Source organism: Aspergillus ibericus (genome assembly GCF_003184845.1).
Source record: "Aspergillus ibericus CBS 121593 unplaced genomic scaffold BO80scaffold_15, whole genome shotgun sequence".
Taxonomy (NCBI): domain Eukaryota; kingdom Fungi; phylum Ascomycota; class Eurotiomycetes; order Eurotiales; family Aspergillaceae; genus Aspergillus; species Aspergillus ibericus.
The window spans coordinates 363168-388195 of record NW_020292113.1 but is presented as its reverse complement, the minus strand read 5'-3'; the positions used below and the strand labels follow the sequence as shown (position 1 = coordinate 388195).

At 54.2% G+C, this 25028-nt stretch overlaps 6 protein-coding genes across 6 annotated transcripts; 2 read left to right on the top strand and 4 right to left on the bottom strand.

Moving 5' to 3' along the window:
• The first annotated feature begins 3117 nt into the window (after positions 1-3117).
• pksP (polyketide synthase alb1) lies at positions 3118-10273 on the top strand. The gene is made up of 5 exons (XM_025723220.1): positions 3118-3529; positions 3578-3869; positions 3924-7349; positions 7412-8167; positions 8227-10273. The coding sequence occupies exons 1-5, from the start codon at positions 3243-3245 to the stop codon at positions 9922-9924; spliced, it is 6459 nt and encodes a 2152-aa protein (XP_025576264.1). The 5' UTR covers positions 3118-3242; the 3' UTR covers positions 9925-10273.
• Positions 10274-10862: 589 nt separating this feature from the next.
• On the bottom strand, positions 10863-13774 carry BO80DRAFT_47545 (HDA1 complex subunit). Its single transcript, XM_025723211.1, has 4 exons — positions 13718-13774; positions 12945-13624; positions 12062-12895; positions 10863-12007 (listed from the first exon to the last, which is right to left on the bottom strand). The coding sequence occupies exons 2-4, from the start codon at positions 13482-13484 to the stop codon at positions 11069-11071; spliced, it is 2313 nt and encodes a 770-aa protein (XP_025576263.1). The 5' UTR covers positions 13485-13624; positions 13718-13774; the 3' UTR covers positions 10863-11068.
• Positions 13775-13824: 50 nt separating this feature from the next.
• BO80DRAFT_47453 (uncharacterized protein) lies at positions 13825-14872 on the bottom strand. Its single transcript, XM_025723192.1, has 4 exons — positions 14546-14872; positions 14336-14426; positions 14173-14223; positions 13825-14091 (listed from the first exon to the last, which is right to left on the bottom strand). The coding sequence occupies exons 1-4, from the start codon at positions 14771-14773 to the stop codon at positions 14072-14074; spliced, it is 390 nt and encodes a 129-aa protein (XP_025576262.1). The 5' UTR covers positions 14774-14872; the 3' UTR covers positions 13825-14071.
• A 539-nt stretch (positions 14873-15411) lies between these two features.
• BO80DRAFT_424310 (HD domain-containing protein) lies at positions 15412-16682 on the top strand. The gene is made up of 4 exons (XM_025719257.1): positions 15412-15594; positions 15698-15963; positions 16058-16421; positions 16486-16682. The coding sequence occupies exons 2-4, from the start codon at positions 15716-15718 to the stop codon at positions 16579-16581; spliced, it is 708 nt and encodes a 235-aa protein (XP_025576261.1). The 5' UTR covers positions 15412-15594; positions 15698-15715; the 3' UTR covers positions 16582-16682.
• Positions 16655-18411, bottom strand: BO80DRAFT_379955 (putative flavin dependent monooxygenase). Its single transcript, XM_025716791.1, has 2 exons — positions 18132-18411; positions 16655-18073 (listed from the first exon to the last, which is right to left on the bottom strand). The coding sequence occupies exons 1-2, from the start codon at positions 18200-18202 to the stop codon at positions 16672-16674; spliced, it is 1473 nt and encodes a 490-aa protein (XP_025576260.1). The 5' UTR covers positions 18203-18411; the 3' UTR covers positions 16655-16671.
• A 4807-nt stretch (positions 18412-23218) lies between these two features.
• BO80DRAFT_404965 (NAD(+) diphosphatase) lies at positions 23219-24942 on the bottom strand. The gene is made up of 3 exons (XM_025717698.1): positions 24719-24942; positions 24217-24663; positions 23219-24152 (listed from the first exon to the last, which is right to left on the bottom strand). The coding sequence occupies exons 1-3, from the start codon at positions 24813-24815 to the stop codon at positions 23446-23448; spliced, it is 1251 nt and encodes a 416-aa protein (XP_025576259.1). The 5' UTR covers positions 24816-24942; the 3' UTR covers positions 23219-23445.
• Between the last annotated feature and the right edge of the window lie 86 nt (positions 24943-25028).

Sequence of the window (25028 nt, the reverse complement as noted above, 5' to 3'; positions counted from 1 at the left end):
GTCCCGTAGTGGCTGGGTTCCCCAGACTATGACCCATGGTTTCAACTCCGCTACCCGCTGTATCACCCATGGAGGCCTCGTCTCTGGATTCCCAATCAAACTCTGTTTCATGTCTAGGCTCCTGGGGCAACACCCTTCTAAAATAGCGGAGAAGCGGACAAGGGTCTGATGAAAGACCGAACCATACTCAGCTTACCTTTGAAACGCCAGCAGAATCTAGAGCCTGTGCTACAGAAATTTTGAGGATCCCAAGGTTTTATGAAAGCAAGGCCGTTACATTGGATTTCAATTATCCTTGCAGAACTACCCGGTTACTCAAACCTTGGATTTGTCAGACGCTACAGTTGAGTTGATTATATATCGGCAGGAAGACGTGGCACGACATGGAAAACCAAGCCTGGAGGTGCAGACCCGGCCACTTGATTCCTGGTATGCGGCCGTGATTATGACCCCTCTCAACTGGTCAGCTTCGGTCCCTTGCTTGACTGATACTCTTTATCGGAATATTCGGATCAAGACCCCTAATGCCCTGTATGACCGATGGAAATTGCGTATTGTGGCACATCTGGCCTCGTTTCTCACATACACTTCGGGCCCTCAAGCACCGTACTTCCTTATGTAGTGGTAGTCATCCTCTTTGCAAGAATCATGCTAGTACTTGTATTCATATACAGCTCTGAGGATATCGAAAGCACTACGCATAGGTGCTGTACGGCAGGCTTATCAGGTCACTGCCGACTAAATATATTTTGGGGGACACAAGGAAAGAACAGCCACGGCATGTCGACCTTTCTTTGCCGCATCGAAGCAAACAGTAGTCCATTGCCTGCACTTGATGTCTGCTTCTGTAATGGCGCCGGCAAGATGATTATGCCGGGCGGGGGCTACTACACGTGCCTCTGTTGCGACACGGCCCGGAACACGTTGGAAACCACCGACTCGCTGCTGATGTCCGGCGACTTCCTGACCCTATTGGCAATCACTATTCCCTGTGACCGGTTCAAACCAAGCATGCCAATCTCCCCGGTGCCCGCGGAGTTACTTAACATGACCATGATTAATACTGACAGTTTCGCACGCATAAGACGCCCGGGTTGCAAAGTATAGTGGCACACGAGGTTCGGAAGAACTCATTCAACCTTCGAAGGACATTGGAGAGGAGGCGGCTTATAACTTGCTGGGCTACGTATGGAACAACTGGTTAGTGTGCTCAATACCCCTGCTGATGATGCTTTCTTCTGGATAGAAGGATTCTAAATCATTTATAATTAGATAGCAGCATGATCATCCATGAGAGCTGACAGATCCGGCCGAATCACCGGAAATAAGAGCGATCCTTTCCGTATTTGCATGAGAATGCAATTGGAAGTTAGTGCTTGATTAGGAATTTCCAAGATAAGGACAACAGACATATTAGCTTTTGCAAGTTTCATGCTGGTTAACTTCGACCGACCACGGAGTTCACCGCGAGTTTGCCAGGGAGAGACTTGGCAATGTCTCACCGTCAGCTCATAGACATAACGCCTCTGATTCTCATTCTCCTCGATTTGCTCCTCTTTCCTGTGATCTTTGTTCTGATAATCATGTGGAATTTTTGGACGCTGTTCAAGAAGAACTGGCTCGGGTCTGACAGGTATTATCTGCGCGGAATCTACATCTGAAAAAGCATCGACCAGGAATACCACGAGTGGAACGCAGGGGGAAGCCACCATTATAAACCTTATTATTGCGACGCCTATCGAGCAGCCCTGGATGCCTGTCTGGGCATTCTGTGTGGGCTAAGGTTTCCCTCGTTGTCATTGTGGGAATTATTGAACCTTAACCTGACAGGTGCGGAACGCCTGTCAGGCCCGACTCGATAGGTACTAATTGGGGAGGCTGGGTGGCTCAATTGAAGTCGAGCCCATGATTGGACGATATAAATCTGCGATCCAAGCCATGATTCTTGGGAGTGGGAGCGAGTACTTGAGGTGAACTAGTTCTCGATGCTTCCCACACATGTCGGTTTTATACCCTACTTGGCATGGTCTTAGAGCCGGGAAGTGAGTGCAAAGGGGGATACAAGGTAAGCAATTCGAACTATGCGATGATTTGCAGGCGATGGCCTCAGATTGATACGTTTTCCTAGGAAGGTAAATGGACCGGTCGTGCATGAGTTCCAGGTCGATATGGGTGGAAGAATCATCCGTCGGTCAGACTTCGTGAAGCATGTCATGGCACCATGGCCCACCGAGTACATTCCAGCAACAATAACCTTGTTTCTCCCGACACGCTCCTTCCGAGTTTCGGCAGTTGAATAAGCAACGGTGGATATTCTTCGGGGGTCCCTATTGTAGGAAACGCAAGGCACATGCAGGGCAGCAGGGCAGCAGGGCATGGATTCTAACTGCCCGGTCTTTTCGGCATGCATCTCTGCGTCCCCCCACCGATATCACCGGCGCAGAGAGAAATCTTTCGGCCTGTCCCGTGGAATTTTGTGTCTCATGCTCAAGGAGGAAAGATGTTAGGGGAGCAATAACTGGAAATATACGCCCCCGGTCACGTGCCCGATGCGACGTGCTGATCGTCGCCAAATGGGGCGGCGACGACTTTCCTCTGTAGGACTCCTGCCACCCCCCTTCGCCAGACAGTGCCGCTGACCATCGCGACGCTGTCCCTTGATGCACGCTGCCATCCGCCCTCGAGAACACGGCTGCCTAGTCGCTCGATTACCGCCAGAAGCAGGGGTTGAGACATCGATGTCCCCTTGATGATCGTGGTGGCCTGAAGGCTGAGGTAGCCACACTGAATTCCGGCCTCATGGACCGGGATCTCAAGTCTAGAATTTCCCAATGGGGTAACTCAATCGTGTGCCCAGAGGGTGTGCCTCCGCTCCACCATCATGAGGCTGTCCATTCAGAGCCGGCTCACATCAGCATTGGACGTAAACTGAAAGACATCGGGGACTCTCCAGAACAGTTTAGGGCCTGTCAACTGTCCCCGTCCCGATGATTCGCTAGATGTATGGCAATGCAACCCAATCGAGTGGATTCAACTCTTTGCAATCGCCCCCTAGATACGCATGGAATGCATCTTAACCAGGTCAGAGCATGCCGTAGTTGAGACACCGGCCCCCACCCTGCCACGGGGCACGAAATCTATATGTGTATAAAGTGTGCTTCACGTCGACATGGGTGAGGGGAGCCAGATGGACTTTGGTTTGACAACCCTGGTCGACTGATCAACAGACATCTCCCGCAAACATGGAGGGTCCATCTCGTGTGTACCTTTTTGGGGACCAGACAAGTGACATTGAAGCCGGCCTCCGCCGTCTGCTACAAGCGAAGAATAGTACCATCGTCCAGTCCTTCTTCCAGCAATGTTTCCATGCGCTACGGCAAGAGATCACGAAGCTCCCGCCATCTCAGCGCAAGCTCTTCCCACGGTTCACGAGTATCGTCGATCTGCTTGCTAGACATCGTCAATCAGGGCCGAGCCCCGTCTTGGAAAGCGCGTTGACGTGCATCTACCAGCTGGGTTGTTTCATACAGTAAGATGTTCGGCTTCCATTCCCGGTGACAACTCTGACCAGCTTCAGCTTTTATGGGGACCTTGGCCATACCTATCCCACGCCCACGAACAGCCAGCTTGTTGGCCTGTGTACAGGCCTCCTGAGCTGCACGGCTGTGAGCTGCTCGAAAAATGTCGGAGAGCTTGTTCCCGCCGCAGTGGAATCGGTCGTGGTAGCCCTCCGACTGGGGATCTGTGTTCTTCGCGTCCGAGAACTTGTCGACTCCGACGATTCGAAATCAACCTGCTGGTCCGCGTTGATTTCGGGAATAAGTGAAGCAGGAGCTACTGCCTTAATAGAAGAATACAGCACCAAGAAGGTGGGTTAAAATCACTTGGTATGTTTCAGTGTTGTGAGATGCTGACGGGTACAGGCCACTCCACCTTCCTCAAAGCCATATATCAGCGCGGTCAGCTCCAATGGCGTTACTGTCAGTGCGCCACCCGCAGTCCTTGATGAATTTATCGAAGCCAGTGCTTCAAACAATTACAAACCAGTCAAGGCTCCAATTCACGGCCCCTACCATGCGCCGCATCTTTATGACGACAAGGATATCGGACGGATCTTGCAGCCCTTGACCTCGGATACTTTATCCGGCTACGCGCCCGTTATCCCTGTCATTTCCAGCAATACCGGCCAGCCGGTCAAGGCTAAATCCATCAGCGACCTCTTCAAGGTCGCGCTCGAGGAAATCCTACTGCGACGACTGTGCTGGGACAAGGTCACAGATGCGTGCTCTTCCCTATGCAAGTCCGGCCCAAATCAATCGTGCAAGTTGTTCCCGATATCAAGCAGCGCAACCCAAAGTTTGTTTACGGTGCTCAAGAAGGCAGGCGTGAACGTGAGCTTGGAAACCGGGGTTGGAGATGTCTCGACAAACCCGGACACGCGAAACCTCACTGGCAAGACAGAGTGCTCCAAGATTGCCATCATCGGAATGTCAGGAAGATTTCCTGACGCTGATGGCACCGAGAGCTTCTGGGAGCTCCTGTACAAAGGACTCGACGTGCATCGCAAAGTTCCGGCGGATCGTTGGGATGTTGATGCCCACGTTGACTTGACGGGCTCGAAGAGAAACACGAGCAAGGTGCCTTTTGGGTGTTGGATCAATGAACCAGGGCTGTTCGACCCTCGTTTCTTCAACATGTCGCCCCGAGAAGCACTTCAGGCGGATCCCGCGCAACGCCTTGCGTTACTCACAGCCTACGAGGCCCTGGAGATGGCTGGCTTCATCCCGGACAGTACTCCCTCGACCCAAAGAGACCGTGTGGGTGTCTTCTACGGAATGACCAGTGACGACTACCGTGAAATCAACAGCGGTCAGGACATCGACACGTACTTTATCCCTGGTGGTAACCGGGCGTTTACGCCGGGTCGGATTAACTACTACTTTAAATTCAGCGGTCCCAGTGTGAGTGTTGATACGGCGTGCTCCTCTAGTCTTGCTGCTATTCACACGGCCTGCAATGCTATCTGGAGGAATGACTGCGATGCTGCGATCACCGGCGGTGTAAATATCTTGACTAACCCTGACAACCACGCCGGTCTGGATCGGGGGCATTTCCTGTCGACGACTGGAAACTGCAACACCTTTGATGACGGTGCCGACGGTTACTGCAGAGCGGATGGAATTGGCAGCATCGTCTTGAAGCGGCTCGAAGACGCCGAGGCGGACAATGACCCGATCATCGGCATCATCAACGGCGCATACACCAACCACTCGGCCGAGGCCGTGTCCATCACACGCCCTCATGTCGGTGCCCAAGCCTTCATCTTCAACAAGTTGCTCAACGAAGCGAATATTGACCCTAAGGAAGTGAGCTATGTGGAGATGCACGGCACGGGAACACAAGCCGGAGATGCGGTCGAAATGCAGTCCGTCCTTGATGTCTTCGCGCCAGATTATCGTCGCGGCCCTGGGCAATCACTCCACCTTGGCTCTGCCAAGGCAAATATTGGACATGGAGAGTCCGCTTCAGGAGTGACGGCTCTCGTCAAGGTCCTTCTCATGATGAGAGAAAACATGATCCCCCCGCACTGTGGTATCAAAAACAAGATCAACCACAACTTCCCGACGGATTTGGCCAAGCGCAATGTGCACATCGCCTTCCAACCCACTCCATGGAATCGGCCGGCTTCCGGAAAGCGCCGCACCTTTGTGAACAACTTCTCTGCTGCTGGTGGAAACACTGCTCTTCTGTTGGAAGATGCTCCCATCCCGGAGCGGCGAGGGCAGGACCCTCGGTCGTTCCATCTGGTTACTGTATCGGCCAGATCTCAGACGGCACTGAAGAACAACATTGACTCTCTGGTGAAATACATCGACGCACAGGGCAAGTCCTTTGGCGTGAAGGAAGCCGAATTCGTCCCCAGCTTGGCTTATACCACGACCGCGCGCCGACTTCATCATCCCTTCCGCGTGACTGCAGTGGGACCAAACCTGCAATCACTACGTGACTCACTGCATGGTGCCTTGCAGCGCGAGGCATACACCCCGGTGCCAGCGACAGCCCCTGGGATTGGGTTCGTCTTCACCGGCCAAGGTGCTCAGTATACGGGCATGGGCAAGGAGCTTTACCGCAGCTGTTTTCAATTCAGAACTACAATTGAACACCTCGATTGTATTGCACGAAGCCAGGGGCTTCCTTCCATCCTCCCCCTTGTCGATGGGAGTGTGCCCGTTGATGAACTGAGCCCCGTGGTGGTGCAAGTGGGAACGACCTGTGTGCAGATGGCGCTGGTCAATTACTGGACTGCTCTGGGTGTGAAGCCGGCCTTTATCATCGGACACAGCCTCGGTGATTATGCAGCCCTGAACACCGCTGGTGTTTTATCTACCACTGATACCATCTATCTGTGTGGCCGGCGTGCTCAATTGCTTACCAAGGAATGCAAGATCGGAACACATTCGATGTTGGCCGTCAAGGCCTCCTTGGCTGAGGTCAAGCATTTCCTCAGGGACGAGCTTCACGAAGTCTCTTGCGTCAATGCCCCCGCGGAAACTGTTGTCAGTGGCCTGGTTACGGACATCGACGAGCTCGCTCAGAAGTTCACTACCGAGGGTCTGAAGTCCACCAAGCTGCGGGTTCCCTACGCCTTCCACTCCTCTCAGGTTGACCCTATCTTGGAAACGTTCGAGGAGGCTGCCCGGGGTGTCACTTTCCACAAGCCAACGACACCGTTCGTTTCCGCTCTGCTTGGAGAAGTGATCACCGATGCTAACTGGGATTGTCTCGGCCCCAAGTATCTGCGCGACCACTGCAGAAAGACGGTCAACTTCCTTGGCGGCGTGGAGGCTACGAGACACGCGAAGCTGACCAACGACAAGACCCTGTGGGTTGAGATTGGCTCACATACCATCTGCTCCGGGATGATCAAGGCAACTCTCGGGCCACAAGTTACTACCGTTGCCTCTCTGCGACGTGAAGAAGATACCTGGAAGGTCGTTTCGAACAGTCTCTCGAGTCTTCATCTGGCCGGAATCGATCTCAACTGGAAGCAATACCACCAGGACTTCACCGCTGCCCACCAAGTCCTCCGGCTTCCCGCCTACAAATGGGATCTCAAGAACTACTGGATCCCCTACACCAACAACTTCTGCTTGACCAAGGGTGCTCCCGTCGCGGCAGTTGCGGCAGGACCGCAATACGAGTTCCTGACCACTGCTGCCCAGAAGGTCATTGAGACCCGGGATGATGGGGCAACTGCCACCGTTGTTGTCGAAAACGACATTGCCGATCCTGACCTGAACCGCGTCATCCAGGGCCACAAGGTCAATGGCGCTGCTCTGTGCCCCTCGGTAAGTAAATACGTTCCCAACGGAATGTTCCCTTTTCCAACATGATATTAACCTTGAAACAGTCACTCTACGCCGATATCGCGCAGACACTTGCAGAGTATCTTATCAAGAAATACAAGCCCGAGTATGACGGATTGGGATTGGATGTGTGCGATGTCACCGTCCCAAGGCCATTGATCGCTAAAGGAGGGCAGCAGCTTTTCAGGATATCTGCCACGGCGAACTGGGAGGAGAAGAAAACATCCCTGCAGATATACTCTGTCACCGCGGAAGGGAAGAAGACGGCAGACCACGCAACCTGCACGGTGAAATTCTTTGACTGCGCGGCTGCCGAGCTGGAGTGGAAGCGAGTCTCTTACCTTATCAAGAGAAGTATTGACCGGCTGCACGATGTGGCGGAAGAGGGAGATGCTCACCGTCTCGGAAGAGGCATGGTTTACAAGCTCTTCAGCGCCCTGGTTGACTACGATGACAACTTCAAGAACATCCGTGAGGTCATCCTCGACAGCGAGCAACATGAAGCTACCGCGCGTGTCAAGTTCCAGGGGTCGCAGGGCAACTTCCACCGCAACCCCTTCTGGATTGACAGCATCGGGCATTTGTCCGGGTTCATCATGAATGCGAGCGACGCTACCGACTCCAAGAACACGGTCTTCGTTAACCACGGCTGGGACTCGATGCGCTGCCTGAAGAAGTTCTCGCCAGATGTCACCTACAGAACCTATGTTCGAATGCAGCCTTGGCAGAACTCGATCTGGGCGGGTGATGTGTATCTTTTCGAAGGGGATGATATCGTTGCGGTTTACGGTGCCGTCAAGGTAAGTTTGATTCTTTCTCAGTTGCTCCATGCCCGATTTACTAATGGATCGACGTCCAGTTCCAAGCGTTGTCGCGTAAGATCCTTGATACAGTACTTCCTCCGGTTGGCGGCGCCAAAGCACCGAGCGCAGCCAAGCCATCCGCGAGCGCTCCACGGGCAACTCCTGCTGCTGGCGGCAAGAGTCGTGCCAGCGCTCCGACCCCGGCGAAGACCGCCCCCAAGCCTAGTGCACCCAGCGTGGTTGGGCGGGCACTTAGCATCCTCGCAGCGGAGGTCGGGCTCTCTGAGTCTGAGCTGACAGATGACTTGGTTTTCGCCGACTACGGTGTGGACTCCCTTCTCTCTTTGACGGTCACCGGCAGATACCGGGAAGAGCTGGATATCGACCTGGAATCCTCGGTCTTCATCGATCAACCAACCGTGAAGGACTTCAAGCGGCTCTTGGCCCAGATGAGTCCGATAGAGGCAAGCGACGGTTCGGCAAGCGATCCCGAGTCTAGTTCCTCCTTCAACGGCGGTTCCTCCACGGACGAATCCAGTGCTGGGTCCCCCTGTGTCAGTTCACCACCGAACGAGAAGATCACCCAGGGCGAGCAGCATGCTACTATGAAGGAGATTCGTGCCATTCTAGCCGATGAGATCGGAATTTCCGTGGAGGAGCTCAAGGACGACGAGAACTTGGCAGAGATGGGTATGGACTCCCTGCTTTCTCTTACTGTCCTGGGTCGGATCCGCGAGACCTTGGACATGGATTTGCCCGGAGAATTCTTCATTGAGAACCAAACTCTCAGTGACGTCGAGGAAGCACTGGACCTCAAGCCCAAGGCTGCTCCTGCTCCTCCTGCTCCCGCTGTCGCTCCTGTGCCTGCGCCAATTACCTTGTCCGAGCCCGTTCCCAACCCGAAGTCCGCCCTCCTAACCCGGGCAAGCCAGCACCCCCGAGCCACTTCCATTCTGTTGCAGGGCAACCCCAAGACCGCTACCAAGACCTTGTTCCTGTTCCCCGACGGCTCTGGCTCTGCCACATCATATGCCGGCATCCCCGCCGCCTCCCCAGACACTTGCGTTTATGGGCTGAACTGCCCATACATGAAAACACCGGAGAACCTCAAGTTCAGCCTAGACGAGATGACTTTCCCGTATCTGGCTGAGGTCCGTCGGAGACAACCGAAGGGCCCGTATAACTTTGGTGGATGGTCTGCCGGCGGTATTTGCGCCTTCGATGCCGCTCGCTACCTCATCCTCGAAGAGGGCGAGCAAGTCGACCGCCTGCTGCTTCTCGACTCTCCTTTCCCCATCGGACTAGAGAAGCTGCCTCCTCGTCTCTACAAGTTCTTTGACTCGATCGGGTTTTTCGGGGAAGGCAAATCCGCGCCCCCCGCCTGGCTGCTCCCTCACTTCCTCGCCTTCATTGACTCTCTCGACGCCTACAAGGCCGTTCCCCTCCCCTTCGACGACCCGAAATGGGCCCAGAAGATGCCCAAGACGTTCTTGATCTGGGCCAAGGACGGTGTGTGCGGCAAGCCGGGCGACCCCTGGCCCGAGCCGGCCCCTGACGGCAGCCCCGACCCGAGGGAAATGGTCTGGTTGCTCAAGAACCGGGAGGACCTCGGCCCTAACAAGTGGGATACGCTCGTCGGGCCGAACAACGTCGGGGGCATCACCATCATGGAAGGCGCCAACCATTTCACCATGACGCTCGGAAACAAGGCCAAAGAACTCTCCACGTTCATCGGCAACGCCATGGCGGATTAATTTGCCCCTCCCCTCCTCCCCTCCCTAACCCTGTTGATGTTACCCAGATATGACGTATACTATGGTCATTGTTGTTGTTATTGTTATTGTTATCGTTACTGTTTTCTCCTTGACGACTACTGATGACTTACGTGCAACAACTTGCTTGCATGCACCTCCATTTTCGGGTTTTGGATTTGGAGGACACACCACGAAGCGATGTGATTGTGATATTACGTTCCTTGTTCCTTTCTTCCACTGGAGCTACCTTCCCTGCTTGATAACCTTACCCCCTTCCCCTACTTTACGTACCTACCTTTTACCTGACTTACGATAGAATGGCAATGTGAAAAAGAGTTATGTCTACCCACCCTTATAAGTAAGAATGAGTAGAAGAAAATAGATAGTATAGTAAACGCATTGCATGATGTGAGAGATTTATTCACTGCACAATCCATACATACGCAGCTGGATTGCATTGCATTGCATTGTTCTGGAGTGGACTAGACTAGGTAAATTGCACAGGATGGAACCAGATAGACTAGGCTAGGCCCAGTGCAAATGGAGGGTTGCATGATGATAGCGGTGGTAGATAGGTAGATAGATAGTGACACAGTACGGAGTAAAGAAGGATGCAAGCAAGCAAGCAAGCAAGCAGATCACCGGAAAAGGGAAACGCCCAGACAATGCAAGGGTCATCAGAGGTGGGTGGGGGTCGGGGGTCACGTGTCGGGATGTGCGTGATGGACACCATCACTGGAATAAGGCAGTGATGGTGGAAGTCACAGTGACATTGAGAGTGTGTGATGGGAGATGGTGGATCGATTGGTGGTGGATGGAGGGTGGCTGGTAGATGTGTTCTGATGCAATGTAACCAGGCATCGGGAACTAACTATCCGGTGGCGGCGTGGATGGGCACGGTGTCCTTCCGCACCGGACGTACATACATCAGAGAAGGGGAGAGGCAAAGGCCGATTCGGAGGATGAGATAATCGGTGTGTTGTGTGATGTGTGGTATTGTTGCATTCAGTTCCGAGGAGTTGGAGTAGCTGCATAGTGTGTCTGCAAGGGGGAGGACGAAAGAGGATAGAGGAGAGAGAGAGAGGAGGGCGTTGGCTGGATGGGGTTGTAGTAGCCGGATCAATGGAAGTGGATGGTGGGTGAACTAAAGTGGCATTTCGGAGCTGAATCTGAGCGCACTACCGCGACCTGCAAGCGATGAACCATTGTTGATGCCAGGGCTCGTGGGCCGGCTATTACCTGCAGTCCATTTGGGGCTTCGCGGCTGTGTGCTGGTCGAGCGGGTCGACGGCCGGTTTTTGCGAATTTCCCGAAGTTCCTCCTCCTTTCTGCGCAGCAGATCTTCCCGCGAGGTGAGCGTTGCTTCGAGTTCGAGGACGCGGGAGAGATGGCGGGCTTCGTCGTTCTTTTGGTTGAGTTCGCGCAGATGAGTGGCGTCTCCGGCGACTTTGCGTTTGAGGGTGTCGTTCTCGTCGCGGAGTTGGCGGAGTTCGTTGCCGGATTGGGCTGCCACGGTGGAGGCGGTTTGGTATTGCTCGCGCGTGTACTCGGCTTGTCGAGCTTCGTAGTCAGCTTTGCGTTCCAGCGCGGCGTTGTCCTTGGTGAGACGCCGGATTTCTTCCTTGGCTGACTCGAGTTCGGCCGTGCTGCCCCCGCCGGCCTTGATGGTCTCGCGGGCCTCCTCGAGGTCGTGTCGGAGCTGGGTGCGCTCGTCTTTGAGCTTCATGAGTTCTTCCTTTTGCTTTTCTACCCGCTGGTCCGCGGTGGCTTTGGCTTGAGTCAGACGGTCGTGCTCCCGTCGAAGTTTGTGAAAGTCTCTGTTCCGGGTCTCGTAGCGGTGTTGAAGCTTGTCCAGCACGCGCTCTCTCTCCTGGAGACGCGTCTGGGCCGCCGTCAAGAGTTTCTGGAGTTTTTCAATTTCTGTGGCATGCGAGCTTTTCATCTGAACAAGGTTTCTCTCGAGTGATTGGAGTTCGCCATCCAAACTTTGACTGGGGGTTTTAGTTGATTCGGTGAACTGACTTGCTTCTAGTGGCTCCTCCGTTCTCATTCTCTTCACGGCCTGCTCGGTCCCATCTTCGGCCTCCTGTCTCGGTTAGTGGGGAGGACAAAGGGTTAAAGACCCTGATCCACTTACAAATGCTCGTTTTTGGACCTGAGGGGCCACCGATGGGATATCGATACCAGGTCGACTCTGCAGCTCTTGCTGGGCAGACTCCAGTTGGTCAGGGCTCAGAATGCGGATAGGCTCGATACGAGGTAAGGGCCAATGGGCGCTGAAGTTATCTGATTCAAGACACGCCAGAAGCTCCTCTGCATCCTCTTGGACCCCGAGCGCGTCATCCTGAAGGTCGCCAACCGTGTCACGGAGACGAATAGAATATTGTAAGAGTAACCGGACGCGCTCGGTTTCGGGCAGACCCGGGAAGCAAAGCTCAATATGCTCACTGGAGTTGGACACCAATAGCCGGATCACCGGCAGTAGGTTTCCATGGCGAGCAAAAGTGGTCCGCATATGTTCCACCGTGGGGCTCTTGGTGTTGAACGATGTATCTAAAGCAATGATGGCAGCAGGGGCTTTGTAGGTCTCCACGATCCCCTCGTTGCGCGTGGTTTGAATTCCGAAGCTGAGGGAATCCTTGACCATGGATACCTCAATATTCGAACCCGCTCCCATTTCATCGCGTGGGCGCGTATACGACAGACCCTTTCCCATGAAGTAACGTTCCACAACCCGCTGAGTCTTCTCGCCTTGCACCATGATCACCAAGTGTATATCATGCATGCTGGCAGCATCCAGGAGGTAACTTAAGAGCAAGAATTTTGCACTCGAGTACTCGGCCCAGGCAGCCTCCCTGCCCAGCTCCGACTGCGAGTCTTTGATGTGATCGACGATATTCAGATCCGGATGAGTCGAGATATTGCCCAGGCGCTCTAGGATCTCTTGCATTTTCGACAAGAGGGGTCCACGCTGTTCGCCGGTTAGCTCGAGGATACTACGGGAAGGGGGTCACTCGCACCTGGTGCTCGGTGGCAGATTGGGCACCTGTCATGCCAAGAAAATCGTGAATGCTCTCGCTTTCACTAGTCAAGACCCGTTCATAGTCATCTTTAATCCTGGAATCCATCGGCAGCGGCACAGCGAACTCTGACGGACCAAGGTGAACCGAGCCAGGCGTCGGTTCTTCGGCATAATGTACTGACAATGCGCTGGGGTGAATAGTCTGTACGTCGGAAAGTTGAGGAGGTTCCATCTCCACCGGCTCGACGGTGGGAATTGTAGTAGCCGGGTCTGCCTCGACATCTGTATGATGTGTAGGCTCTTTATCGACTCGAACACTGAGCGGAGCCGCTGTCTCGGGTAGAGATACAGGAGCAGAAGGCTCTATGTCTCCAGCGGACGATGGCGTCGCACTTGCATCAGGCCCAGGGTTGGTCTTTGCGCGTAATTGGGCATATGCGTTCCTGAGCTTTTCCCTAGGCGTAGACCCCTCATACTGGCTGTATTTATCCATGGTCTCGGATAAGGAGAGTACGGGTTTCTTCTCGGGAGTATCCATGGTGATACCTTGAGCGGTGATTTTCTTCCACAATATTGTACTGGGACTTGGGGAGTGAATATGGTATTCTGCTGGGGCTTGTGACGTGCTTGTAGCGACTGGCTCTGACTCTGTACTCGCACGCCTTGGTATCCGATTATCTACCTAGAGTCAGTAACTATGGCATGACACGACAGGCAACCAAGTTGCTGCTGGAGGACACAGAAACATGGAAGACTGAGACGAAACAGTACCTGGAATGGAGCAGCTACCAACTAAACTCACACTGCACTGCGATTCCTGGTTCTCGGGTTCCGCAACAGGGCCAGCCGGGGTTTCGGGTATCTCGTCAACTGCGTTGGCCGGATTGCTGGGCAAGATTTCAGCCGGGCTTTGGGCTCCCAGCAGACTCGAAGAGGTGTTGCGCGGAAGCTCCGGGGTTCCCCCACAAGTATCCAATCCGTCAATATTCTCTGCGCCAGGCAGTGTTTCCGCGGGGCAAGGTGTAATCAACGTCTCTCCGACTTCGTCCGGTAGTCTCGGTTCGTTGGGGAGCGAAAAGGCAGCGTCGTACTCAAATACACCGGGATTGCTAGAGGGGATCGGGGTCACTCCAGAGTCAATCGGACTGTTGGTGAAGGGCTGGGTCAGATGTCTAATCACTTGCGAACTAACACCGGAGCTCTCAGGGAAATCACCAAGCACGTACGATTCCGGTATGATGTCGCACGGGACAAACAGGGGTGAAGCAGGGCGGGTTCTAGGTCGAGGCTCGTCAGTCTGAGCTTCAGTCTCGGGCTGGCTGGGTCCAGGGTACAAGGGTTCTCTGCTGGGTCCTCGGGGATCAGAGGGTGGCAGTGGTGGGGAGTTACTCTGATCCGGTTCTTCTTCAGGGCTTCGATGCCTTTGCTTCTTGTCCTCCCAGACCTGCACGGCAAGATCGCTGGCGTGTTCCTTTGGTTCCTGGTGTTGAATGACAGCTGTTAGGACAATGGAAGCTTCGAAGCGTGCCACGGATTCCGCAATCCCGCACTTAGTTGGCCTGGTGTGGCCTGGTCTGCTAGCTGTATTGCCCAACTCACCCAAGTCGGAGTCCACGGTCCTTCCCAGTCGATCAAGTATTGCGATTCGGTTTCGTCCAGAATACAGTTGATGTACCACTCGTCCGGATCCAAAGCTTCGCTGTCGTCCTGAACTTCGTCCTCGTCCTCACTTGAGTGAATGGCGTGCTGCTCTTTCCACCGTTCTTTTTGCGTGTCGCTTGTAGTTCCTGTATATACTGGGGATGGGAGTTTGCGCTTGCGCCACATTATACACGAGCATCGAGTGTGACAGAAGAGCGATACACATCCATGGTAAGAGTCGGGGGAACAATGGGGCGCTCAAAAGAGAAAAATAGTGGGTATAAGGGATCCAATGAGGTTGCGGTGTTATAGACGCAGTAACACCGAGAAAAGCCGCAATGGCTGGAGGAGAAGAAAGTGAGGGGTGTTTGGTGGAGAGGAGTAGATGAGTTGGAGGCCCGGAGGTGCTGATGAAGTCGACGGAACCAACGCGGGTGATCGACCGGCACGTGATGGCCGCTTATCAGTCGGGCCTACGGAGGGAATCAATCAATGGGACGCGACGGGGACTCTACGGAGCGGAGGACAGTCGGGGAGGCGCGAAATGGGGTTATCTGGTGAGGGTCGGAGAGGGTTGGGATGCAGTCGGTCGTGCTATAGATCCCTGGTGATCCCCCCCAAGCGAGGACGGAAGGATTCCCCTGCACCGTCCAACAGGTTATCCCCATCCCGTGGATCAACCCAGAAGATCCATGTTTTTCTAGAAGTAATAGATCCCTAGCTCGATAGCCCTATAACCCTTGTATATAGTTCATAGTAATCAGCTCTAGCCCAGAGAGACTAGTGCATGTTGATCCCCAGTGGAGATGTTGCGTGGGTGTCTCCATCATCCCAGATCCATCAGGGCTTCGCATCCCACTGCCTGGCCTCTTATCGCCCATGTGGGGAACATCTGCATTTTCCCCTCTCCGTCAAGAGTATTCCTTCGCGTCTACGACATCGTTGAGGCCAAATTACCCCAATCTCTCCCTTCCTAGTTACCTGGGATTTATAGTACTCTAGGACCAGTCAGTGACCCTACTTCCTTATCTTCAAATTGCAATCTCTAGCCTCATCAATCCCTTTCATTCCCCGAAACACCAGCCAGACCCCAATCTCACCACCTCCCAGAAACCATACCTAAACACCATGGACTCCGTGGATCGACTCCTCGCGTCCGCGCGCGCCGCACCCTACGGCCACCTCCTCCCCGCAACGGACGACATGTTCCGCTCCGTCGCCTTAGAAGTGGAAGCACACATGAGTAACTACGATGCCTCGCATGACTTCCACCACATTCTGCGAGTCCTGGCTCTATCACTACGCATCCTGGAATCCGAATACGAGTCCACGATTGACAAAGACCGCTTCAATCCCACCGTGGTCATTCTCAGCGCGTAAGTAACATCCCACCCCACCCCACCCCACCCCGCTTCATTCTAGTTTTCTACAGCCCACCACTCACCCGACCCCTACAATAACACCAACCAGTCTCCTCCACGACGTCAACGACAAGAAATACCTACCCCCAGCTGTGGACGGCCACCAAACCTCCAAGGTCACCCTCGTGTTAGAGCAAGCGGGGGCTTCGAGAACCCTCGTAGCCAGTGTGGAAGAGGTGGTCAACCACGTTTCGTATTCCACGGAAATTAAAGACCCGAGCAAGGTACAGGGAGTGTTGCAGATTCATCCTGAGCTGGCTGTAGTGCAGGATGCGGATCGGATTGATGCCATTGGGGCGATTGGGATTGGGAGGACGTTTACGTTTACGGGAGCCAAGTTGCAGGGGGCGAGTATGCAGAATTCGAGAGAGCATATTGATGAGAAGTTGGAGCGGTTGGAGGGGATGATGAAGGTATGTCTTTCATGGCCCGGGGGGGGGGGGGGGGAGGAAGGGGGTGTGCTAATGTGGATGATAGACCAACACTGGTAAGAAGATGGCTAGGGAACGGACGGAGAGGTTGACGGTGTTTAAGAAGTGGTGGGATGAGGAGACAATGTTGGTGGCGGTTTAGGGGGGGGTTGTTTGGTGACTTCTTGGATGGTCTATCGATTCTAATGGAACCGCCGAAAGTCTATATACATACTCCAGTAAAGTGTAGGATCTATATATGTGCTCGCACTTCTTCCTGCTTCCACTGACCAAAGTCAAACCCGAGTTGCTCCAGGCTCTTGATAGAGCCCCGTTCCTCACCCTTTTGCAGAAAGGCCCGCTTAATATCAGGCAACCGTGCTCGTATCCAACGCTGTCTCTCGCCCCAGTAGTTACATTGTTTGCCATTCCCGTTATTCTCGAGTCCTTGCACAGGTGGAGCCTTGGCTGCCCAGTCGTGCAAGAAATTCATGTAGTCAGCATCCAGTGGGAAAGGGAGCAAGTGGAACGGCGTCCCATTTCCCTTTTCGGCGACGGTCGAGTCATGCCAGGCTTTCATTTCGTCTTGAGATGGCAGACTGAGTCTGCCTGACCAGACGCGGGCAAACACAGCGGCCTGATTCTCCGACAGTGGGAGAGGGATCACTCTTTGTGGAAGGACAGGAAGAACAAGAGTTGGGTCGTAGATATAGAAGAGATGGTGGTATACGTTCAGGGTGCGGCGGCCATCGGTTACCAGAGGAGGGTCAAGTGAAGACAGAAAAGGGAAGGAGTAGAGATAACCCGTGCAGAAAACGATGGCGTCGATTCCCTGCTCGATATGTCCGTTTGTGAACCGCACTGCTCTATTATAGGTACCCGGTGGCAGGAACTCCACGATCTGAGGATGATAGACCTTGTCTAACGGGGTAGAGGGGTGCAAAGTCGACTCGGTTCGCTGAGATACCAGTACTTTTCCCTTGCAGACTTCGTTGATTTGATTGCCAATATCGAGCCCGGAAGCCGAGGTCCCCACCACAATAACTTTCTTGCCACGAAAAGGCTCTGCGGAGTCAAAGAGCCTCGAATGGGAGATGACGCCCGGGTATGTCGTGTTCCAGTTCTGGACTCCAGGGATATCCGGCGTATAGGGAACATCGAAATGCCCGCTAGCGACCACCACGGCATCGTATGAGTGTGTCTTTTCGACTCCGTCCCGTAGGTTCTTTGTTGTGAGGGACCAAGGATCGACAGCACTTCCCGTCTTCTTCACGTCCACCACTTGCGTCTCAAAATGAATGACGTTCTTGATGTCTTCGGCATACTCTTCCAAATACTTCTTCACTGAGGAATGCTTCGGAAACACCTGCGAGTCCGCTTCGAATGATTTATCGCTGTATCCCATCAATTCCTTGGGAATATTGGTGTCCAGTGTTTTATAGAGCGGGGATACAAAGACGGGCTCGAGAGGCTTCGCCTGCCCGCCTGTAGGGTACCATAGCGGCTCCTCGAGCGGTTTGTTGGGATCCAGCTGTGGCACCGCAGTTGTCAAGTTTTCCTTCAAGACCCCTGGGCAGTAATTCCAGACACCACCAGCTGAGCTTCTCTTTTCGAAGACATCCACCCGCTCAAAGCTTCTCTCGGCCAGAAGGTACCTGGGTTCTGGTCAGTGAGTGGGGTGATGGATGCTCATTGTTACATTGCATTGCATACTTGACCGCAGCGAGACCCGATGGTCCAGCCCCGATGACGGCTATCCGACGGATTGGATTCGAAAGTGCCATTGTTGGGTGGACTCTGTGACTTGGGGGGGTGAAGTGAAGGGAATCATGTCTCGTCTGGCTCCATTCAGATGTCGGAGGGGAGCCGATAAGCTCCTAGTTCGTTCCAATGACGATTGCATCAACCGTGTGATGGATGCCGTGCTTGACAGCTCATCCGACATTGCGCTCTATTCATCCTCCTCTGATAACCGCTGATAAATGATTGAGACAACCTCTGCGCCATCTGGACTCTACGACTTGACCAGCAGCAACATGTTTGGAAGTACATGAGGTAATCCGTACCGCCATGACGTAGATTACCGCCCGCAGAACAGCGATGGCCGTGGGTAAGATTACGGGCTGATACGGGCGGGTAAGGAAGACGGAGAAGACGGAGAAGACGGAGAGCGGCTCACCTCCGCATCTGCGATTCTCCCGCGCGTCTCAACCATCTGCCATCAACAACCTTACCGCTGGCTGCATACGCCATCTTGCCAGATATGCAGCCCCTATGATCGAGGAAATGTGGATTTCTCAGATCTATTAAGCGCCCGCAGTGATGGACGCCCACGAACAACAAGCTCCGGTCTCCGAACCGTTACGGTCGACCCCGATCCCCATTGCGAAGCTTTCTCCAACCCTTGAGAATCTCTCCGACAGCTCCATCCACGCGGTGGTGACCTTGCTGTGGCCCTACTCATCCTCGACTCGATCCCTTAGCCTTCTCCTCGCAGAGCCGGACTTTCGCCTTCGTCGCACCAATGGACAGGTCAAGGTGGTTTTTCATGGGCTGGTCGCAGAAGAAGTAGCGAAATCGCAGGTGGGCATTGGTGATAGTGTTTATATCGGGCTGGCCGGTTCCAGATTCGTGGACAACGATGCGACGAGACAGACCCCTGGAAGATTTGTCGCGTGGGATGTCCACTTCGATGGCGGTGTTCTCATTGAGGTACTTCCTCGGATTAAGCTAGTAAATACCACCCAGTGCTTACCAGGGTTAGATTTGGCGTTCTTCGCAGCACCTCTCGACCGTGAAAGTAGACCGCCCTTCATCCCCGCTGCCCGCTGCCGACGATGCGATTGCGGCCCCAACCACGCCTGCTGCAAACGGTCATGCTTTCTTAGACGGGCGAAATCACAACGGCAGCCTACAAGCATGGCAATCGCCAGCTTTTATCGAGCGATCGCGCCCATCCCTTGGCCACCTATCGAGCTCCCTATTCGATCCCTTTGCTGAGGAAGATGGCTTCGTCCCAGGCAAGGGGAGGAAACGACCGAGATTCAGTATGCGGGGCAGCGACTGGCGTCTTGTCGATGAGCCTGCGAGCCCCGGTGACACCGATATTCCAGGGGATTGGACGGCCATGTTCGACGACGAGGCATGGCTCAGGTCAGAGAGCGGCGGCGATGAAGTGCCTGAAGAAGCTAGGCAGTCACCAGGGCCATCTGAAACTCACGACGCCATGTCAGTCCCGGACGGATCTCCGGAAAATGTCCAGGGTGCAGATGTCACGACAGAGCAAGTCAGGGTGACACTCGAGCCCAGCGCAGAGGAACAAGTGAACGAATTGAAATCCGATGCGGGCTTCCTACTGCCTGAATATGTTCCGAGGACTGAGTCCCCCGGCCAGAGAAAGAGTAACATACCTCATTTCGCAGGCCATCTGCCAATAGACACTCCCCGCCTTCATCCTATACCTTCGCCCGGTCTTCCTGTGCCTTCACCTCTGGTTAGCACGTCCAACAGTCCACTTGGCTATTTCGGATCGGTGTCGACCACCCCTCAAACCCAACCGACTCCCCCAACAACTGCCAACCAGGAGGTCACAGACCTGGCAGGGGAGGCTGTCTCAGATAAACAACCTGAACTGGCCTTGGAAGAGATGGACGAGCATGTAGCCACAACAGCCGTCACTGATACTACTGCTTCCTTTCAGCCAGATCCACAGATACATGAGATAGACTCTGGACCGGAAACCACCCACCCTGACCCTGTATACGAAACAGTTGCGGCAGAGAAACAAGGGTCAGATGTGGAGGCGACAGCTACACATACTGGGAAGTCGATCTCGTCCTTGCCTGTTGCCGAAACGGCCACTTCAGATGTAGCTGAACCTGTCGATGAAAACAAAGATGCCGATGGGGCCAAGCCTCCTGGAAGAGAAAGGGTCGATATAGAAGAGGATGAGGAAATGCTTGAAGTTGAAGACTCGCATAGACAGGTTGAAGAGCGGGACGATATCGACGTCTCCCCGGGGAAGAGTCGCTATCCCGAGGTGCTCGGGGCCAGAGAGGATGAGCAAGGAAGTGAAGATTACGAGTCCGAGAGCGCTAGTCATAGCTCTGTCATCGAAAGCTCCCGTCCAAAAGACATGAGCGAAATCGAAGACGTGATCGAGGAAGATGATGAACCTGCGTCTAAGCCGAGATACGACATTGAACTTGTCTCCGACAGTGAATCAGAATCACCGGCAAAAGCCCGTGATGCTGCCAGGAGAGAACATGTGTATCACATCGAGGACGACGACGAGGAGGACGAAGAAATGGAGGACGAGGATGTATCGGACGAACGTGGGTCTGACTCTGAGGATTCTGAAGGTGCTTATGATGAGGATGGGTACGATGAACTTGTTGATTCCGAATCCGAATCTGAGTTGGATGAAGTGAAATATCGAGCCCAACAACCCGTCAGGACTGCAGAACCAGAAGTCATTGTGTTGGATAGCGACAGTGATGAGGAGCCTCCTTCCAACATTCAAAGGCGTCCATCTGCAACACAGGAACCCGCGCATTCTCTTGAATCCGACCTATCTCCATCCGCGGATGAGGCCTCTAGTTATGGCACGTCAGAATCTGGCGATGAGGACGAGGAGGCCGGGGAAATGGAAGGGGATGAGAATGGCGACGATGCGGAGGAGGGAGATTCCAGTGGCGCCGAGGTTGAGAAATGGTCGGCTCAAGACAATCAAGAAGCTCATGAGCGGGAGGTCGAGGTGCTTTATGTTGATTCGACTCATCAAAGCGACTCTGGGCGAGATGAAGGGTGGCCTTCAGACGAAGAGCAGGTTCATGAACAAGTAGCCGATGCGCAAAGTGATGAGGCAGTCAGAGTGAAGCGTCTAGAGCATGAACAGCAAAGGGCTAGAACTTTGGTGGAGGAGCAGCGGATTGACCAAGAAGCTGATGTCGACGGAATGGATGTTGAATCGGTCCGAGATGACCATAAGCACGATGAACAGATGGAACAGGATCAGGTCAAAGAGGAGCAGGATGACAACAGGGAAATCGAGGTGGTGGAGCATATAGAGGGCGAAGCAGCGGCTGATCATCGTCTTGAAGACAACGAATCACAAGATCTCGTGGAAACCGACAGAGATGCAGCCGGAGTTTCGCCTGAGAGTGAGAGACCCGGCATTGTCATCGAAGAGAACCCAGGCTTCCATGTCGACCATGAAGAACTGCGAAAGGCAGAAGTGGTAACGCACGAGGAAAATCCTATGGAGAACGAAGATATTCCAAATGACGCCCATCTCGCTCAGCAGGCGGACACCAGCATTGATACCCTTCTACAATTTCCCGAAACCCCCATAGACCCCGAGCTTCTCAATGCGGGCACCATCTCAGAAGATCAGACAAGCGCGAGTCGACAGCATAGCGCAGAAACATCTCAGGCCCAAACACAGGAAAGCGAGACCTCCGGGGTGCCGGAGCACATTGATTCTGGGTTGTCGCTAGATGGTGCTTCGCAAAGCCTGAGCCTATCTGTCTCCGATGCCCTTATTCCCCATCTGCCAATCTTGCCACAAGATCAGCTGGTGACTCCGGAGCATTCTCAGATCGCCAGTTTGGATAAGGACGTTCCCTCGGTTCTCTCAATGAATGAAGTGCCGCCCACCCCAGAGCCCACCCAAGAGAGCCTAGAGACACAGCAGGAGTTTGTAACACCGCCTACAGCCGAGCCGGTGGTAACCACGGCTGCAACAACGGAGGTGGACAACCTCCCCCAAGATGAAATCTCCGATTCTGAAGCTGGGTCCATCTCCACAGCCCTGGAAGAGCAAGGTGAAGTCTCGGACGACGACAAGGGCGTCCAAACAACTCACAGTGAAGATGAAGTCCTGCTCGTTGGGGATGACCGTGCTCACCTGGTCGACATGAACCGCAACTACCCAGGCTTGCGCAGCAAATACTCATACTTTGCACCCCTAGCCACGCTCGTTGACCACTTCAACGCGCTGACGGATACCATCTCTGTGGTATCAGAAGTGCGTCCCGCCGTTCGGGCCACGTCAGGTAAAAAGGACTACATACTGACCTTCGGACTGACCGATCCATCATTGGCCGGTACCATTCTCTACGCTCAAATCTTCCGACCCTACAAGACCGCCCTACCCTCCCTGGAAGAAGGAGACGCCATCCTACTACGAAACTTCGCCGTCAAAAGCTTCAAACACTCCATGACCCTCGCCAGCGTCGACAGCAGCGCCTGGGCCGTCTTCACCGCGTCCCAAACCGACGCCACCATCGACGGCCCACCCGTCGAATACGGCCCCGAGGAACAGTCCTACGCCACCGACCTCCGCCAATGGTACCAAGAAGACGGCATGGCAATGGTAGCAGATTACCAACTCCAAGCCTCCATCGAACAAGAAAGCCGCGAAGCCACCCCCCATAGCACAGGCGGATTCAGCGACTCGGGAAGCGTCAACTCCATCGGTGTCGACGGCCGTGCAGACTCGTCATTCTCCAGCCGGGGCTCCCGCCGTCGTAAATCCCACCGCCGCATCACCATTCACGAGCTCCGCGATGGACGACGATATGCGGAGGTCGGCTCCCCGACGAGCAAAGAGAGCATTCACGAGTTGCGAGATGGGACCGTGTATGCGAATTTCTGAGCTGCGCTGGGCGTGACTGGAAGTGGAAAGTTCTCTGACTCGGAGAGCCTGATCTGAATGAGTTACGATTGTGTTTCTTTGATACTGAATTGACAGTGGCATTGGTCTTGGTAAACGGTTAGCTTTATACCGCAACGTCGGTGCGCATCGTACATAGTACGTCTGGCTAGAATATCATAAGTCTAGAATCCACAAAAAAGGGGAAAAATGCACTATGACTAGAGAATGGTCTTTCTTTATTCATAGTCACTCGCTGAATGCTCTACACGTCTATAGTAGCATGTCGTGTCTAGTCGGAACCCGTACCAATAACAATAAGGGCACAAGTATAAGAATAAGGAGAAACAGTGCACTGCAAAACCAGCCAACCTACATCTTAGGCCCATTCTCCACAGGGTTAAAGTCCATCCCAATCGCCGCACGAATAAGCTGATTCGCAATCGCCGTAGTGGGCGGCAATCTCAACGCACCCTCCTTATAATTCGGACCGGGCTGAAATCCCAAAGGACTCGTGCCGGTCTTCAACGCCTCCTCGACCTCCGCGAAATCGAACCACCGTGCGTCTTCCAACTCCGGGTCATGTTCGAGGTTGATCGTCTCATGCGCAGGGTCACTGACTTGGGCGATGGCGCCGATCATCAGGTTCGCCGGGTAGGGCCATGGCTGGGTGGAATGGATGACGACACGCGAGAGTGTCACGCCGGCCTCTTCCCAGACTTCGCGGCGGACAGCGTCCTCGACGGATTCGGCGGGCTCGATGAACCCGGCCAGCGTGGAGTAGAAGTTCGGGGGGAAGCGCTTTGCGCGTCCGAGGAGGATGCGTTTGGCGTCGGTGGAGACGACGGCCACGATGATGGTGGGGTCGGTGCGCGGGAAGGAGAGGTTGGAGATGGTGGTTCGCGTGTTGCAGGATGGACGCTCCGCGGGCTTGCCTTGGGCGAGGAGCGCGGCGTCGCTGGGTGGACAGGCGCGTTTGGTGCCGGAGTTGACGGAGATCGTGGGGTGGCCGCAGGTGCCGCAGAAGGTGTTGCGGGTATTCCAGTCGATTAGGGCACGGGCTTGGGCGTAGATTGCGGCTGGGTGGGTGTGAGTAGGGGGTGATTAGAGGGGGGGAGGGAGGAGGAGGGGGAGGGTAGATACCTTCGCCGGCGGGGAAGGACATGATAGTCCGTCCTTGAAGGAAGGCCAAGCCCTTGGCCTCGACATCGCTGATGACGGCCTTGGAGTTGGTCTGTTGCTCTTCTGAGCCGCGCGGGGTCACGTCGAGGGCGAAGTAAGGCGTTCCGGAGTATATCTTCCAGGTGAAACTATCCTGTTTCTGGGTCTCGTCTAGGCCGAGGAAGATGGGGGATGCGGTTGTTTCCCGCGAATCGTACTCCTTGATGATGTCCTCCTCGGACTTGTCGTAGATGGTGTCGGGGACGAGTTTGCGCACCTCATCGTACTTGGCATAGTAAGGCTCCGCGGGGGTTTTGGTCAGTGGCGCGAGATCCTTCATCAAGACGAAGCGCGTGGAGGGGTGTTTGAGAGCGGCGGAGAGGAAGGCATGGTCGGAGCGGAGGAAAGACAGTCGGTTGAGAGGGGAACCTGGTGGGTGAAGAGTTAGTTGTGGGAATAATAAGAAGCAGAATCTAGGACATACTGGAGAAATAGTTCACGGTCTCTCGTCCAAACCGTCGAGCCAGCATGGAGTCGGCTTGTATATGCGCGGGGGTCGGAAGCTGGGAGTCGCTGCTCATTATGCACTATATCGGTACGGCAATTGCGTAGTAGCTGGAGTGTAGGGTATGTGATTGAAGTGGGGTTGGGGGAGATAAGAATAAGGTAACAATATTCACAATCTTGTATGTATAGAGGAGAAAATGGCGAGAAAACTGAAGGAAATGCCTCCTCCTCATCCCGATAACGACCGATTAATCAGCGCCCCTCAATGCCGAGGACTCGCGGCGGGC